At 40.6% G+C, this 16,521-nt stretch overlaps 1 protein-coding gene across 7 annotated transcripts in view; it reads right to left on the bottom strand.

Annotated features, from left to right (window-relative positions):
• map7b (microtubule-associated protein 7b) overlaps positions 1 to 16,521 on the bottom strand; it is a 100,600-nt gene that overhangs the window by 33,892 nt on the left and 50,187 nt on the right. For 2 of the 7 annotated variants that reach the window (XM_051919284.1, XM_051919286.1), the window contains exons 6-7: positions 11,315 to 11,425; positions 1,553 to 1,666 (exon numbers count right to left, since the gene is read on the bottom strand). In XM_051919284.1, coding sequence (XP_051775244.1) covers positions 1,553 to 1,666; positions 11,315 to 11,425 — 225 coding nt within the window. Of the gene's footprint in view, positions 1 to 1,552; positions 1,667 to 5,779; positions 5,885 to 11,314; positions 11,426 to 15,804; positions 15,904 to 16,521 lie in introns of all 7 variants that reach the window. The other 5 variants (XM_051919287.1, XM_051919288.1, XM_051919282.1 and 2 more) reach the window with 4 other exon arrangements.

The raw sequence follows: 16,521 nt of genomic DNA, 5'->3' as shown, positions 1-16,521 counted from the left end.
ACTTATCAGGATTAGAAATACAGCTCAGTTACACACGTGAAATGCACAATAATTAGTATTCGGAGTATCCGCCACAGGCGAAAATAACCCCTGGCACATATTCTGGTACGGACAAGAAGAGATGCTGGACATGCGTTTGTGGAGTGGCGTGCCATGCCTTCTCTACGTGTGCACTCACAGTCGCCCGACTGCGTTCCAGACATGCTCGGCGGGGGACAAATGCGATAAACATGAAGTGATAACGGGGTTTGGGCTGTCAGATCAAACGTCGCTATTTGAATATTATTCACATTTATATAAAGAAAAGGTCTTGTTTCGAAAGCAAAAGCTGACATTTGATTGCTCAAGAAGGACCGTTTGTTTTATCTGCACTAAATTTGGTAACGTTGTTACTCCGGGCATATTTTACTGATCTGTTTTTGTGCTCTACTTCCACGATTGGCCTTTTTGGTAATTTTGAATGGTTAGCTTGTTACCTTCATGAGTAAAACTTCGAGCCGGACCCCCTCACAATGTAGTGTTTTGTTATTTATTTTAATCCCATTACTTTTCACAGTGGCACAATGGTAGTGTTGCTGCTTCGAGGTAAGGATACCAGGGTGCATGTCCCCGGCGCTCCCTGTGTGGAGTTGGCATGTTCTCCACGTGTCTTGCGTGGGTTTTCTCCCACAGTCCAAAGACATGCAGGTTAGGTGACTTGGTGACGCTAAGCTGCCCTGCGATAGACTAGCACCCTGTCCAGGGTTTGTTCCTGCCTTGCACCCCATGCTAATAGCTGGGATAGGCTCCAAGTGACCCTGGTCTGGATTAAACCAGTTCGTAACTCAACCGTTTGATCTACAAGTGCAATTTCTCTAAACACTTATCCACTGCCCCCGAGAGTATTGTGTTGCATCTGATTCTGTCCCCTCCACTCTTAAACCTGAGATCCCAGAGTGTTGTTTATTGCTAAGACCCTCTTATTAAAACCAATCGAATATAGTGGATGTGTCCCCCTTGAAGACCAGCGCACGCACCCCTTCAATAGTGTAAACGGCTCCCCTTTGTGCATACACTGCAGACTTTAAGGAGAGCGCGCTCCACATGGTACAACAGCACAAGTGACATATACCACAAGCGTGCCCCGCGGTGAATGGAGTGTGAGCACTTTTATTTTAACAGATGGTATCCAGGGGGTAATGGCGCACACTCCGTATCATCAGAGTCTGACAACTCGGCACACGCGGGTTTACTTTTACTAAGGGTGCCCACTCTTTATGATCATAGCTTAATGACCAACTGACTGACCCTTGGTGTACTTACCACAGACAATATTATAATACTTCTACAACCCCACCATCTCGGTGTCTGAAGTGCACACCTCTACGATGACAGCACCCTTGGTGGCCCCCTGTGTCAGATGATCATACGGCTGTATTTCTGTCCTTACTTAACAAGGGAATTTCCTCTGTAATTACTTTTTCTTCAATATTAAAATCCTCTTTGAGGATGGTAAATTTACTTTAATAAAAAACAAAATAAAGACATAAATGTAGTAAAAGTGTGAGCATACCTGCTTCCCCGGACAAGGACGCAGCACTCTTACTTCTCGCCAGGTAGGAATGAGTTGGCGTCAGCAGCCGGCTGACAATATTGCTTTCCCAGGGAGTGAGCTGCAGGCGACGAGCTGCACAATTAACAAAGAAACGCGTTAAGGGTGTTCCACGGAAACATCTGGGCTTACGCCAGCATCCGGCAGAGGCATACAATGATAGGCAGCGTGAGGCGCAAAGTCCATTAAAATTAATGCCAATCAGCAACGGAAAGCAAGTAAAAATTTTCTCGAGCCCATGCCATGAGTGGAGGTGAACTTGTCACATCGCCATTGAGGAGTCCGATCTCCCTTCTGTCAAATGATTCCTCCAAACATTGCTGCTGAAATTCCAAAGCAGACAGACCCCATGATGCAGCAGTAGGCTGTGCAAGCTTTGCATTTGAACACATTGGCATGTGAAGCGAATTTTCGCATTAAGCATTAAGCGGTCATTGCCATTTGGAGAAATGAAACTGGCCTGGAAATCACCAAGTGGCTTGTCCGGTGAAAACTGCACAGTGAGTTTGAGACTTTAGAAAGAAGTTCAACTCAATGAACTGAAAATACAAAGCCAGAATGCCAATTAGGCCCTTGACGTAATGCCACCCTCAATGTAAAATGGGATTCTTCATTTACTCCGACTGATTAATTGTAAGTGAATACACAGAATTCAAGTCGTCTTTGCAATTAAAACTGTGTCATTTTATGGTAATGTTTATACGAATTTAGGACCAAGATGTTTTACTGTTTTTAACAGTGACTACTACATTGAAATAAATGAACCTCCTTGGCATTACCTCCAAGCGTGACTCAGACTCAGAATTCTGCGTACAGTGATCCCTCGCTATATCGCGCTTCGTCTTTCGTGGCTTCACTCCATCGCGGATTTTAAATGTAAGCATATGTGAATATATATCACGGATTTTTCACTGCTTCGCGGATGTCTGCGGTCTACAGTAAGTGTGCTTCCTCAGTTGATTTGCCCATTTGAATTCAAACAAGGGACGCTATTGGCGGATGGCTGAGAAGCTACCCAATCAGAGCACACAGTTAAGCTCCTGGGTGCTGTGCTAACTCTCGAGCGTCTCGCGACCATTCTACGAATGGCAAACGATCTCCAGACGTCAGTTGAAGAATGGGACCCGCAAATGATTCGTTCTTTGCAATTTAAAAATGCTCTTGACGGCGCCACGGAAGTGTATAGGAACCTCTTTACACAAATGAAAAAGCAGCGCCAGCAACTGCCCATCACGATGTTCCTTACACGCAAAACACTGCCTAGTACGCCTTCAGTGGAAGAAGACGACGGCGGTGCTACACAGTCACGTGAAGAGGCTCCTTTAGAACAGCTGTGACAGTGCAGTAAATGTCATCGTTATCTGACAAGTTGGTGAGTACCCAAAACTATTTTTCTACGTACTTAGTACATGTATGTACATTTATTGTAACTGTGCACACATTTTGAACGATTTTTTCCTTGCATTGTTGGTATTTATTGCCGGTGGCCTGTCTATCGTAATGGATGTAACAAATGTGATATCGGAGACGCTCTACAGTATCTTTAAAATAACATTTTGGTTTTATGTACAGCATTTACATGTTATAGATTTTTCACGTATTTTTATATTACCTACTCAATTACAATATGATTAAAACTGTATTACGTATTAAATAAAACTCCTCAATGATATACGATACGTATGTTTGTGAGTAGTATATAAACTGTGTTTACATACATAATTTCAATGAATCTTACCTAATAACTAAGAGAAAATAAAGGGTTTATGCTGTATAACTGTACGGGGAATAGTTAGAAACCATGTGGGAGAGTTTATAAGGACTTAAAATATATAAAAATAACCATATAAACATATGGTTTCTACTTCACGGATTTTCTTATTTCGCGGGTGGCTCTGGAACGCAACCCCCGCGATGGAGGAGGGATTACTGTAATTACGGTTATTCCCGAGTGAGGCTCATGGTGACGTGTAATGATCTGCTTTACATTTTTAAATGCTCGGGACAGTATTCAGCTGCCACCTAGTGGATGAAAGAACATCATGCTGCAAAACAAAATATTTGTATGCATTGTGCCACTCTAAGGCAACTCATCAATATTCATGAGCGGGGCAGAGCCTTCAACCTCAGCACAATGGTGTGTAAAGCCAGTTTTAGAACAAACTTAATCTGAACCATTAGATGAATCAAGCGATAGTGATGATAATATGAATTGGACAAGGATAGTGAAACTTCTTCTGAAGTTCTGTTAGAATGACCATTCAGTTATTCATTATCTCCCTGACCAAGGCCCTTCTTCTTCGGTAACTCAATTTGGTTGGACGACTAACTCATAGAAGAGTCCTGGTGGCTTCAAAACTTTAATTTCACAATTATTGAGTCCAGTATATTACTGGGAACACTCAACACTGTAGAAATGCTTTTATCCCCTTGTCCTAATCTTTGCCTCACCACATTTTGATCGTGGAGGTGTACAGAGTGTTCCTTGGATTCCATGGCATATGTGTAAAGAACATGCGGGTAAACGCACTATTATCTTCTCAACATCCACAAGTGTCTGCGTATCTGTGCATCAACCCAGTTGCTAGGGCTAGGAAGAAAAATGTAAAAATAGACAGCACATGTAATAGAAGGGTCAAAAAATTGAAAATGATAATAAAAATACCAAATAAAGCTCTTAAAATAAAAAAAAAATTGGTCTTATCAGCCTTTTCTTTAGAATTACATTATACACCGACAACAGCAGTGCATCCAGGTGATCGAGGTTTATAGCTGTAACGCTAATGACCAACAATTTTGCATGGTGGGCACAGGATGAGTAAAAATGACGATAAATCGACATGCATGATGGCAGACCAAAGCCCTGACACGACTAGGCCAGAGTCGCTAAACCAGGCCAATACAGTAGCGACCGCCGCTGCATTTTTCCAGCAAAACAGTTTGACTGTAAGAGTGATGAGTTCAACGAGTGACGTCGACAGGATGAGGCAAAGATGAGCAGCTTTATCTGAAGAGGAAAAAGCCACCAGGAAGGAGATTGATCGGGAGAGTATTATCATACCAGGCCACATGGACAACTCATGTATCAAATAAATAACCATGAGGTCTATGTTGCTTTTTGTTGATGGAAGAGGAAGTTGGAAGAACAGAGAAGGGCTTTGAAAGATGGAGAGCTGAACAGAAATAGGAAGAAGACAACAATATTTGTGGTTTAATGATGATCAGGATTCGGGAGTTAGCCTGCAGGGAGAGCTTTTGAAAAGAGTGGAGAAGTTTAAGTATCCAGGATCAGTGGTAGACCAAGATGGACAATTAGATTTAGGGATAATCCCTGGAGTGCAGTGTGGATGGAACGTTTGGATGAAGGTATCATGGTATAAAGGTCAGATTTTTAAGACCAGCAATGATGTATGTAGCCGAGACATGGGCAGTATAGGGAGTGCAGGAGAAGACATTAGATGTGGCAGAAATGAGAATGTGGAAATGGATGTGTGGAGTTACGATAAAGGATAGAATGAGACAATCTGATGTAGAACAAAAGTGACTATCCTAAGAAAGGACAGGAAAGTAGGCTGAAGGGGTACGGACATGTGATGAGGGGAGATTACGAATATGCCAGTAAAAGAGTGATGGGAGTGGAAGTCCAAGGGAAGAGAAAGTGCAGGAGGCCAAAGCAGAGATGGATGGATAAAGTAAAAGATTTGAAGGAAAAAGGGGTCTGACTTGGGAGGGGAATGCATGACAGAGCTGTTTGGAGAGGGCCGATCAAGGACATCGATTCCACATAGAAGTGGGAAAAGATGAAGAGGAAGAAGAATTGAGATTGCTTTTATTCATTGCAATTTCAAACTATCATAGATCCCAAACAGAAGTGAGGAAAAGATGAATGGGAAGAAGAAGAAAAAGAGGTCTATATTGGTTACTTGGATTTTACATGTGTAACATAGCTAGCCATCATATAGTACCATTATTCAAATTGCTGGGTAACATGGTGATCTGTCCCAAGCCCGCTTGACTATTTCTAAATAAATTCTCCCAGTGTAACTTAAATACGGCAAGGAGAAACCAGTGGGTTTTAAACATAGTTGTTATGTAACGTAACTACTCCAACCTACGTTTTAATTTTCCAGCCAGTTTCATTTAGACAAAAGCATGAAAGCAAGTGAAATTAAAAGTTGTTTTAAGTACACTTATATCCCCTTGAAACATTTTGCCGTAGATCTTGCGAGGACTTGACTCTGCTAGGAGGATGCAGATGAAGTCGGTCATAAGCTGAAATCCTTTTCTGCAGAGCTGCACAAATAAACCAGACATGTTATACAAGGACAGAACATTCAGGCTATCTAAATCGCAATCCACAATCAAGATGTGAGGCCATAGTGGGAAGAGCAACCCTCAGAACTGTCAAAGGGACTCATCCTGCACCAACCGCAGTTCAAAGACTTGGGTAGATGGGTGGATTCATAATTTCACAGCTGCATGCAAATCAGATTAATTACACATATCGAATAGATTTTAAAAATGCAGTCTGGGTTTTCAGTAATAAAAACTTCATTTCCATGGTTTGTGGTCAATCCCATTTATAGAGCACTTTACAGTACTGTCATCGATCTGTAACTGCGACTTATAAAGAATAAGGAAGCTCTAGCACTCATTCACAAATGAAATGCATGCAAATCTTTAGACTAATTTTCGGGTAGTGACTTGTTTGCAAATCAAATGAACGAAAATCGGGCTGACCTCTGCTGGCCACCACTCTTATCATCAGCTAATTCTGATGGGGCTCCTCAGACCATCACCCTCTGCCTCCTGTGTCTGAGCCAATTCTGCACTCATCTACACTCCACCCCCTGAGCTGACACTTCTGTTAGTTTGATGTCCAACCTCTCATGTGGCATCTCATCAAATGCTTTCTGAAAGTCAAGACAGATAATATCATGTGCTCCACTCTGGTTGAATCCTTTTAGATGAGATTAGATTAAACTTTATGAATCCCTTCCTATGTGTTATACTTTACATTTACTGACATTACATTTCACCGTCCACAAATCTGCCCCTCTGTGATGATTCAATGGATTCCAGAGCATCTGCCAGTCCACCTACAGTGCATCCAGAAAGTATTCACAGCGCATCACTTTTTTCACATTTTGTGATGTTGCAGCCTTATTCCAAAATGGATTAAATTCATTTTTTTCCTCAGAATTCTACACACAACACCCCATAATGACAAAGTGAAAAAAGTTTACTTGAGATTTTTGCAAATTTATTAAAAATAAAAAAACTGAGAAAGCACATGTACATAAGTATTCACAGCCTTTGCCGTGAAGCTTGAAATTGAGCTCAGGTGCCTCCTGTTTCCCCTGATCATCCTTGAGATGTTTCTGCAGCTTCACTGGAGTCCACCTGTGGTAAATTCAGTTGACTGGACATGATTTGGAAAGGCACACACCTGTCTATAGAAGGTCCCACAGTTGACAGTTCATGTCAGAGCACAAACCAAGCATGAAGTCAAAGGAATTGTCTGTAGACCTCCAAGACAGGATTGTCTCGAGGCACAAATCTGGGGAAGGTTACAGAAAAATTTCTTCTGCTTTGAAGGTCCCAATGAGCACAGTGACCTCCATCATCCATAAGTGGAAGAAGTTCGAAACCACCAGGACTCTTCCTAGAGCTGGCCGGCCATCTAAACTGAGCAATCGGGGGAGAAGGGCCTTAGTAAGGGACGTGACCAAGAACCCGATGGTCACTCTGTCAGAGCTCCAGAGGTCCTCTGTGGAGAGAGGAGAACCTTCCAGAAGGACAACCATCTCTGCAGCAATCCACCAATCAGGCCTGTATGGTAGAGTGGCCAGATGGAAGCCACTCCTTAGTAAAAGGCACATGGCAGCCCGCCTGGAGTTTGCCAAAAGGCACCTGAAGGACTCTCAGACCATGAGAAAGAAAATTATCTGGTCTGATGAAACAAAGATGGAACTCTTTGGTGTGAATGCCAGGCGTCATGTTTGGAGGAAACCTGGCACCATCCCTACAGTGAAGCATGGTGGTGGCAGCATCATGCTGTGGGGATGTTTTTCAGCGGCAGGGACTGGGAGACTAGTCAGGATAAAGGGAAAGATGACTGCAGCAATGTACAGAGACATCCTGGATGAAAACCTGCTCCAGAGCGCTTTTGACCTCAGACTGGGGCGACGGTTCATCTTTCAGCAGGACAACAACCCTAAGCACACAGCCAAGACATCAAAGGAGTGGCATCAGGACAACTCTGTGAATGTCCTTGAGTGGCCCAGCCAGAGCCCAGACTTGAATCCCATTGAACATCTCTGGAGAGATCTTAAAATGGCTGTGCACCGACGCTTCCCATCCAACCTGATGGAGCTTGAGAGGTGCTGCAAAGAGGAATGGGCGAAACTGGCCAAGGATAGGTGTGCCAAGCTTGTGGCATCATATTCAACAAGACTTGAGGCTGGAATTGCTGCCAAAGGTGCAGCGACAAAGTATTGAGCAAAGGCTGTGAATACTTATGGACATGGGATTTCTCAGTTTTTTTATTTTTAATAAATTTGCAAAAACCTCAAGTAAACTTTTTTCACGTTGTCATTATGGGGTGTTGTGTGTAGAATTCTGAGGAAAAAAATGAATTTAATCCATTTTGGAATAAGGCTGTAACGTAACAAAATGTGGAAAAAGTGATGTGCTGTGAATACTTTCTGGATGCACTGTATTTTGGTATCATCTGCAAATTGAACCAACTTGTTCTTATTAGACTAGATTAGATTAGATAAAACTTTATTAATGCCATGTGGAAATTCAGATGCATACAGCAGAGGAAACATAAAAAATACAAGGATACAGACTCGCAGGACAATTAATCAATCAATCAAGTAAATAAATAAGTAAAAACAAAAACGAACAAGTACATTGGGCAGAAGCATTTAATTGCCTGATAGCAGTGGGCAGAAAAGCCCCCCAGAGGCACTCCTTAGCACACCGTGGTGGAATCAACTGGTAGCTAGAAGTGCTCCAAGAAAGAGCGCCCCCTGGAGGGGATGGAGGGGGATTTGATTTTTCATGACGGCATCCAATTTTCTTGCTTCCTCCTGGAATTATTTGAATGTTATTAACAGAAAATGCATAAATAAAGCTGGAAATGAGTTTTGATGTCAGGCTGGAAGACAAAAGAAACGACTATTTCAAAGGGGTAGGATGATTTTCTCTAGGCAATGTAATAGCCAGTAATTATAACAGAGTTTTTGAAATAAAAAGTCATTTCTTAATTTACCGCTTAAAATTAATAATAATAAAAAACATGTAAAAGTGCAATGTTAAAAAGTAAAGCAAATTAAAACTTTTAGCATTTATGAACACAGGTTATGAGACATGGATGAAAAATATGGACAAAATTATAGCACATGAATAATTCACATAAAACGATTTCTTTCCAGATTAGCAGGAATACCTTTATGCAAGTTTAGGAAGTTATTAGAAACAATGTCAAACATAAAAACAGCACACTATATCTTATTTATTTATTTATTTATTTGTTAATTTGGCTCTCACCCACTTATAAATCTAGCTTTATGGATTAATGATTTCACATTTATGTTCTCAACGGAGAACAGCAGCCTGCTAGGGAAGCCTCTCCTTACTTCAAAGAGCAGGCTGCAAAGTTTTTAGTCTAAAATGGCTGCTAATGTACAACCTTAGACTTAACCAAAGTTAAAATATGAAGGTCAACCAAAAATTAAAGGCAATTTGAAAATTACAAGGTGACCACATCGCATAGAAGCTAAGACAATATGACACATTCACAATGGCTTATGGGTGGTTTGAGCATGTACAGTGCAATCTAGTTGAAGCCAAGGTCTAATGAACATGGACGCTCTGCGAACACGAAGAACATTCCATAAGTGAGATTTCTATGGGCAGAGGGAGTGAAACCTGCTGATATTCACCGAATGATATCGGATCAGTATGGAAGTGAAAACAGCAGGGCTTAACAAAAAGTTTATAGATGGGTAGAAAGCGGGAATCGTATTGTGATCTGCAGTGAGAGTAGACAACACCTGGAGAGGTGGAGGTACCCACTGGAGAGAAGGGGAATGAGAGTCAGTAGGAGTAAGATGGAGTACGTGTGTGAATGAGACAAAAGGTGGTGGAAGGGTGCGACTGCAAGGAGCAGAGGAGGTGAAAGGAGACAAAGTTAAATACTTGGGTTCAACAGTCCAAAGCAACGGAGAGTGCGGTGGAGAGGTGAAGAAGAGAGTGCAGGCCGGACAGGCTGGGTGCAGAAGAGTGGTTGGAGTGATTTGTGATAGAAGAGTAATTGCAAGAGTGAAAGGGAAGGTCAATAAAACGGTAGTGAGACCAGGCATGTTGTACGGTTTGGAGACAATGGCACTGACCAAAAAACAGGAGGCAGAGCTGAAGATTCTATGATTTTTGCTCGGAGTAACGATAGATAGAGATATATAGATACTTTATTAATCCCAAAGGGAAATTCACATAACGAGGATGACCGAATTAGGAATGACGATATTAGAGGGACAACACAGGTACAACAGTTTGGTGACAAAGTCAGGGAGGATAGATTGAGATGGTTTTGGCACGTGTAGAGGAGGGGGTACGTTGGAAAAAGAATGTCGTGGTTGGAACCCCCACCCACGAGGAATAGTGGAAGACCAAAGAGAAGGTTTATGGATGTGGTGAGGGAGAACACGAAGGCAGTCAATATGGGAGAAAATGATGTAAAAAGACAGCGCCCCAAAAAGGATGACCCATTGTGGTGACCCCTAAATGGGAGCAACCGAAGGAAGAAGACGATGACAGTGGGAAGAACAAGTGTAACCGATGAAACTCGATCTTGTCGAACATCAACATCACGCACACAAACCCACATCGACAAGACAAAGGTCTTCATCAGAGAAGACCAATGGATTACGTTGTCCGCTGTGGTGGCACATTTGGATATCAGCTATGGACCTGCACATCACACAGTGCACGATGACCTGGGGTACCGTAAAGTTTGTGCAAGAAGAGTACCAAGCAAAGCAGGGCTCAACGAAAAGTTTATTGATGGGTAGAGAGGTTTAAAATTGGAAGCACAAGTGTAACCTATGAAGCTCGAACTGGTCGACCATCCACATCGTGCACAGAAGTCCACATCGACATTGCGAATGCCTTCATCAGAGAAAACTGAAGGATTACATTGTCCACTATTGCTGCATATTTAGATATCAGCTATGGATCTGCACATGTCATAGTGCCTGATGACTTGGGGTACCGTAAGATTTGCAATCAGACAGTTCACTGATCTGCATGCGCCAACATCCTTCAGTGAATTTCAGAAAGTTGAACTCCCTCTGCCCACTCACTATGACAGCCTGTTCAACAATGGTGTGATCGATCCCACAGCGGAGCGTCAATGTTCATTTGACCTTGGCTTCAACGAGACTAAAGGCAGAGCGCTGTACCGTGCGTGTTCCAACTACCCATAAGCCATCACAAACGTCTTGTATTATATGTTGGCATCTATTCATTGTGGTCACCGCGTAATTTTCCAATTGAGGTTACGTTTCTAACTGCTCTTTCATTAGTTAATTAGGAAATTACTTTTTCTTATGACATTTTATAGAGTTAAACTCATGAATATGGTAATTCAGGCAAATGCACAAAAAAATGTGTAAGCAAAAAAAATTCAAATTTCTACAATTTAATCAACTATACCTCTGTCTGAAGAGTTTAATAATGTTGCAGATGAGGAGGAGAGCCGCTTGTTAATGACAGGATCAACATGCTTTGAAAGGTTCACGGTGGAGACCGATCTCCTGTCTGCATCTAAAACAAAAGATGATAATGGCAAATGACACCCCGATGTAATGAAGGAGCGAATGTGACAAGGCCTTAGAGAACACAGTGCGCTAAACATGTCCAGATTGGCCTTTTATACTTTAAAGGTTTAAAAACGATCTTTGGTTTTCACGATGTAAGATTCACAGGAGACACTGTACACTCATGTCCGTCTCTGAACATGGTCAGAATAACACCATCATGGATGGTTATGTCTTTCAAAAGGCTAACTTCACCTGAAAGTGCACATTTTACATGGATTACAATTCTGACCAATTTGGGTGTCCAAGATGAACGCCTCTCTGTAGTAAGATATGCATGAAAAACTTGCATAGAGTTTGCGAAAAGGCCCCTAAAGGACTCTGGGATTGTGAGAAATAAGAGTCTCCAGTCTGAGGGAATCGAGATGAGCGTCACGCGTGGAGGAGACCAGGCACCTCTCATCACCCTCACGATGCCATTTGAGTGGAGAGGCAGGGTGGCGGTCACAGCATGTGGATGTAAAATGAGATTTAGGGGTCCCATAGTCATTTATGGGTAATATAGAAGTGTTTTGGTATGCTTTCCACATTAAAATATAGCATCTTAGAAGTAGTGCAAAAAGGGTTAATAAATGTCAGAAACCTGTTCAAGCATATCAGGAAACCAGATAACGGTCAAGTGAACAACCAGGATCAAAAAGGGTCTGGGTGATGGCTCAAGAAGTTGTCTGACTATCATGTACCCAGTAAGACTTGCCAGTTGTCACAAACACAGATTTTCCATAAAAGAATTAGTGCTGAATTTAAGAGATATTGAAGAACAAGAGTGTAGTAGAAACAAGCTGGCTATGCTCTTCTGCTGGAAACATCCCAAGTCTCTTGAGCCAATCAGTGGGAATGCAAGCCAGTGAACCAATCACAGTAAGCAATAACTCAGCACTGTGATTCAAATTTCAATCATCTACAAGAACAACTCTCCGTCTCTGATCTGGGACCATGTGCTGACGCCTCTGCCCAGGGCACTGTCCCTTAGTCGATTGCTGTAACAGGAATGCTCCCATTGAAGGACTCAATGAACAAGTTTCCTCCTGCCTGGTTCCGGACTCAAAGAGGTCCTAGTTGAGGACAAATTTTCTTTCTTTTCTAAAATCTCCAAAAATAAGTCAACAAAACAACATTTTAAAGAGAGACTTGTTAAGCAAAATAACCATTGGACCATGCGGGAGGAGTAAAATGTGCACTTTATGACCTCAGCAATAGCATAGGAGTGACATAAATGTGTAGACATGAATAAACATAAAAGGCCAATCTGCTGTATCTAGAGGGTCTTATCCCACCTCATGAGCTTTGTTTTCGGGAACCAGTGAGTCCCTGTACGAGGAAGGCACCGGGCCACTTCTCTGTGCTGAATTCCCACCATTATGGCAAGCCAAATTAACATTTAGAGATATCTCAAAATGAATTTCGGATATCTTAAAATGTAATTTACTTTTTTAAGATATCTGAAACTCGCTTTGAGATATCTTAAAATACTTTCCTTTACATTTTAAGATATCTGCAATACATTTCAAGATATCTCAAATACAGTTTCAGATATCTCAAAATAATTGTGTCTGTATTTCAAGATATCTCAAATGAATTTTCAGATATCTTAAATTGACCTTTCATGCATTTTAAGATATCTTAAATGCATTTCAAGATATCTCAAAATCATTTCCTGTAAAACTGCCTATTATTTCAATGGGACTTCTTGTTTATTATAAGATATCTTAAAATGTATTTGAGATATCTTGAAATGAGCAGGAAGTGATGTTGAGATATCTGAAAATGTATTTGAGATATCTGAAAATGGACAGGAAGCTGTTTTGAGATATCTGGAAATGTATTTGAGATATCTTAAATTGTATTGTAGATATCTGAAAGTGCTATTGAGATATCTCAAAATAATTGAGTGTCCTTTTAAAGATATCTTAAAAGGCATTTTAGATATCTTGAAATACAATTTTAGATATCTTGAAATACATTGTTAGATATCTGAAATAGAGCAGAGACCCATTTTAAGATATCATGAAATTAATTTTAGATATCTAAAAATGTATTTCAGATATCTGAAACAACAATGAATTTCAAGATATCTTAAATGCTTTTTAAGATATCTAAATTATATTTCGAGATATCTTAAAATAACTTCCTTCTCATTTTAAGATATCCCAAATTCATTTTGAGATATCTGAAATACATTTTCAGATATCTTAAAATGACTTCCTGCACATTTCAAGATATCTAAAATACATTTCAAGATATCTTAAAATGACTTCCTGCACATTTCAAGATATCTCAAATACATTTCAAGATATCTTAAAATGACTTCCTGCACATTTCAAGATATCTCAAATACATTTCAAGATATCTTAAAATAACTTCCTGCACATTTCAAGATATCTCAAATACATTTCATGATATCTCAAAATCACTTCCTGTGCATTTCGAGATATCTTAAATGCATTTCAAGATATCTTAAAATAGGCAGGAAGTTCCATTGAAAGTATAAGAAATTTTACAGGAAGTGATTTTAAGATATCTGAAAATGTATTTGAGATATCTTGAAATACGCAGGAAGTTATTTTAAGATATCTGAAAATGTATTTGAGATATCTTGAAATACGCAGGAAGTTATTTTAAGATATCTGAAAATGTATTTGAGATATCTTGAAATACGCAGGAAGTTATTTTAAGATATCTGAAAATGTAATTGAGATATCTTGAAATACGCAGGAAGTTACTTTAAGATATCTGAAAATGTATTTGAGATGTCTTGAAATGTGCAGAAAGCTATTTTAAGATATCTGAAAATGTATTTCAGATATCTCAAAATGCCTGCAGATGTATTTTAAGATATCTTGAAATGTATTTGAGATATCTCAAAATGCACATGAACATATTTCAAGATATCTCAAATTGCATTTAAGATATCTTGAAATGCATTTCAGATATCTGAAAATGTACAGCATATCACTTCAAGATATCTTGAAATCTGTTTGAGATATCATACAATTCTTTTTAGATATCTTAAAATAGATGTATTTTTAGATATCTATAATTCAATTTGAGATATCTAAAATGCATTTCCAGATATCATAAAATTCATTTTGAGATATCTCTAAATGTTAATTTGGCTTGCCATACACCATACAACAGGAACTGTGACCTTTTTGGTGCGTTCCATGTGAAATAGGAAGTCAGAATTTCAGAGTTCCTAGATGGAATTTTCCACTGGAATGCCCCTCAAGTTGGATTTCCAACTCGGAGACTCGAGGTTGGTCTGTCAAGTCCGAGTTTGTCCGACTTCAGATTATGACGTTAGTCCAAAATGGCGACATACGCCACCAAGTATAAAGAAAGCTGTAGTATTATACCGCTTTTTAGCACTCTGGTCTATTGGTGTGTCATTATATTAGCCGCACACTCAGTACTGTCCCAACTTCTATCTGCGGACATGTTGTTAGAGTGTTTGGAGTGTTTGGATACGGAGTAAGGCGTTGTTATCAACTGCTGTTTGTTCCGATGGAGTAAGCACACCAAAGGTTTCCTTGGACATGTCCATATTGGTATTCTGAATGATTTACTGGAACGTGGTCACCTCGAGTGTGACATCATTCCCAGCTACAGTTAAATGGAATTCATGGGGGAACTTATTGAATCGATACGTTGTATAGTGTGATGCACCTGGGAGACGGCTATGGAGAGTGATGGCGTGCAAAGTGAGGCGTATTTGGGAGTTCACATGGAGGCCCCTCGCCTTATTGCTTGGAAGAGATTGTGACCTCATGGGGGAGAGGACTACGTCGATGGCATAGTACAGTAGGGAGGAGACTATGCAAATGTGGTGTGATTGGGAGTTTGTGGGGGACCCCCCCACCTCATTACTCAAAAAGGGAGATTATGGCATTGAGGAGGTGCATGGTGTGCATAGTGATGAAGTGTGGTGCACCATCGTCACCGATAACGCACTCAAGTCCAAAGCACCAACAGATTTGTAAGAAGGTGCCAGTGCTTGGGGTCAACCAATCAGCACAATTCACTGCCCGAACCCCACCCAAAATAGTTTGGTTGAACGAAAAGCACATACCCTGGAGTAAGAGCTAACAAAGTACCATGAGCTACAAATGGCCCGATGGCTCCTGTGGTGGGAATGCTACAAAAATTCCTAAAAAGTCCCTGGTTCCTGAAAAAAAAAAATCTCCTGAGGTGGGAAAGCACCATACGGGTCGTACATTCATGGGGAGTCTACACCTGGAGCTATGGGCGTTAGCAATGCACGTGTATTAAGGAATCGCTGATGAGCTACTCCCAAGGTTTCAAATGGAAGTGAAACTTGATAATCACATTTCGATTTTGGACCATATCTGCCAAAACCACTACCACCTTGAACATTGTTCTCCAAGCCTGCTAAATCGAGAAAGAGGAAAGCAGACTCAACAAAACCTAAATGAGAGGGAAACAAAAAGACAGCACAAGAAAATGAGAGATTTGGAAAGAAACAAATAATGAGGAATAAAAAGATGGAAGGTAGAGTGCAATCAAAAGCAAAATACAAACAGAAAAGGCTCTATTGAGAGTAGATACCATAGCATAATGTCTAAACATAACTCCTAATATCTAATACCTCATCCAAGAACATGCTGCCTAACCAAACAGCGACTGGACACTGGGGCTCTAGAGGGACGGCGACTTTAGTCGCAATCTCTGGCCCAACTGGGCCTTCAACCCAACATAAAAGTTGTTACGTAGTTTTGTTTTTTATTTATTTTTTTTTTACGTTGACATTTTTCACAGCGGTTGCCATTGTCTAGCACTGGTCACCTATTGAGAATCTTCCTCATGTACTTTCTCCAAGAAAACATGACATTAAAAATTTTTCTCGACCACCATTACAAACATGGTGAAAAATAACAACATGTACAATTTTCATTCCTTTAAGTCCTGAGGAAATAGGATAACAAGGGAAGGTGGTCAGGGATCATCTACTATATAATGAAACACTAAGTTCTGCGAGTGTGGCCAGTCCCTCAGAACAATCTAATCGGTCAGTTTGACTTTGGT

The sequence above is a fragment of the Erpetoichthys calabaricus genome, chromosome 15 (assembly GCF_900747795.2).
Source record: "Erpetoichthys calabaricus chromosome 15, fErpCal1.3, whole genome shotgun sequence".
In the NCBI taxonomy this organism is placed as follows: domain Eukaryota; kingdom Metazoa; phylum Chordata; class Cladistia; order Polypteriformes; family Polypteridae; genus Erpetoichthys; species Erpetoichthys calabaricus.
This window is presented reverse-complemented; position numbering and strand designations above follow the sequence as displayed.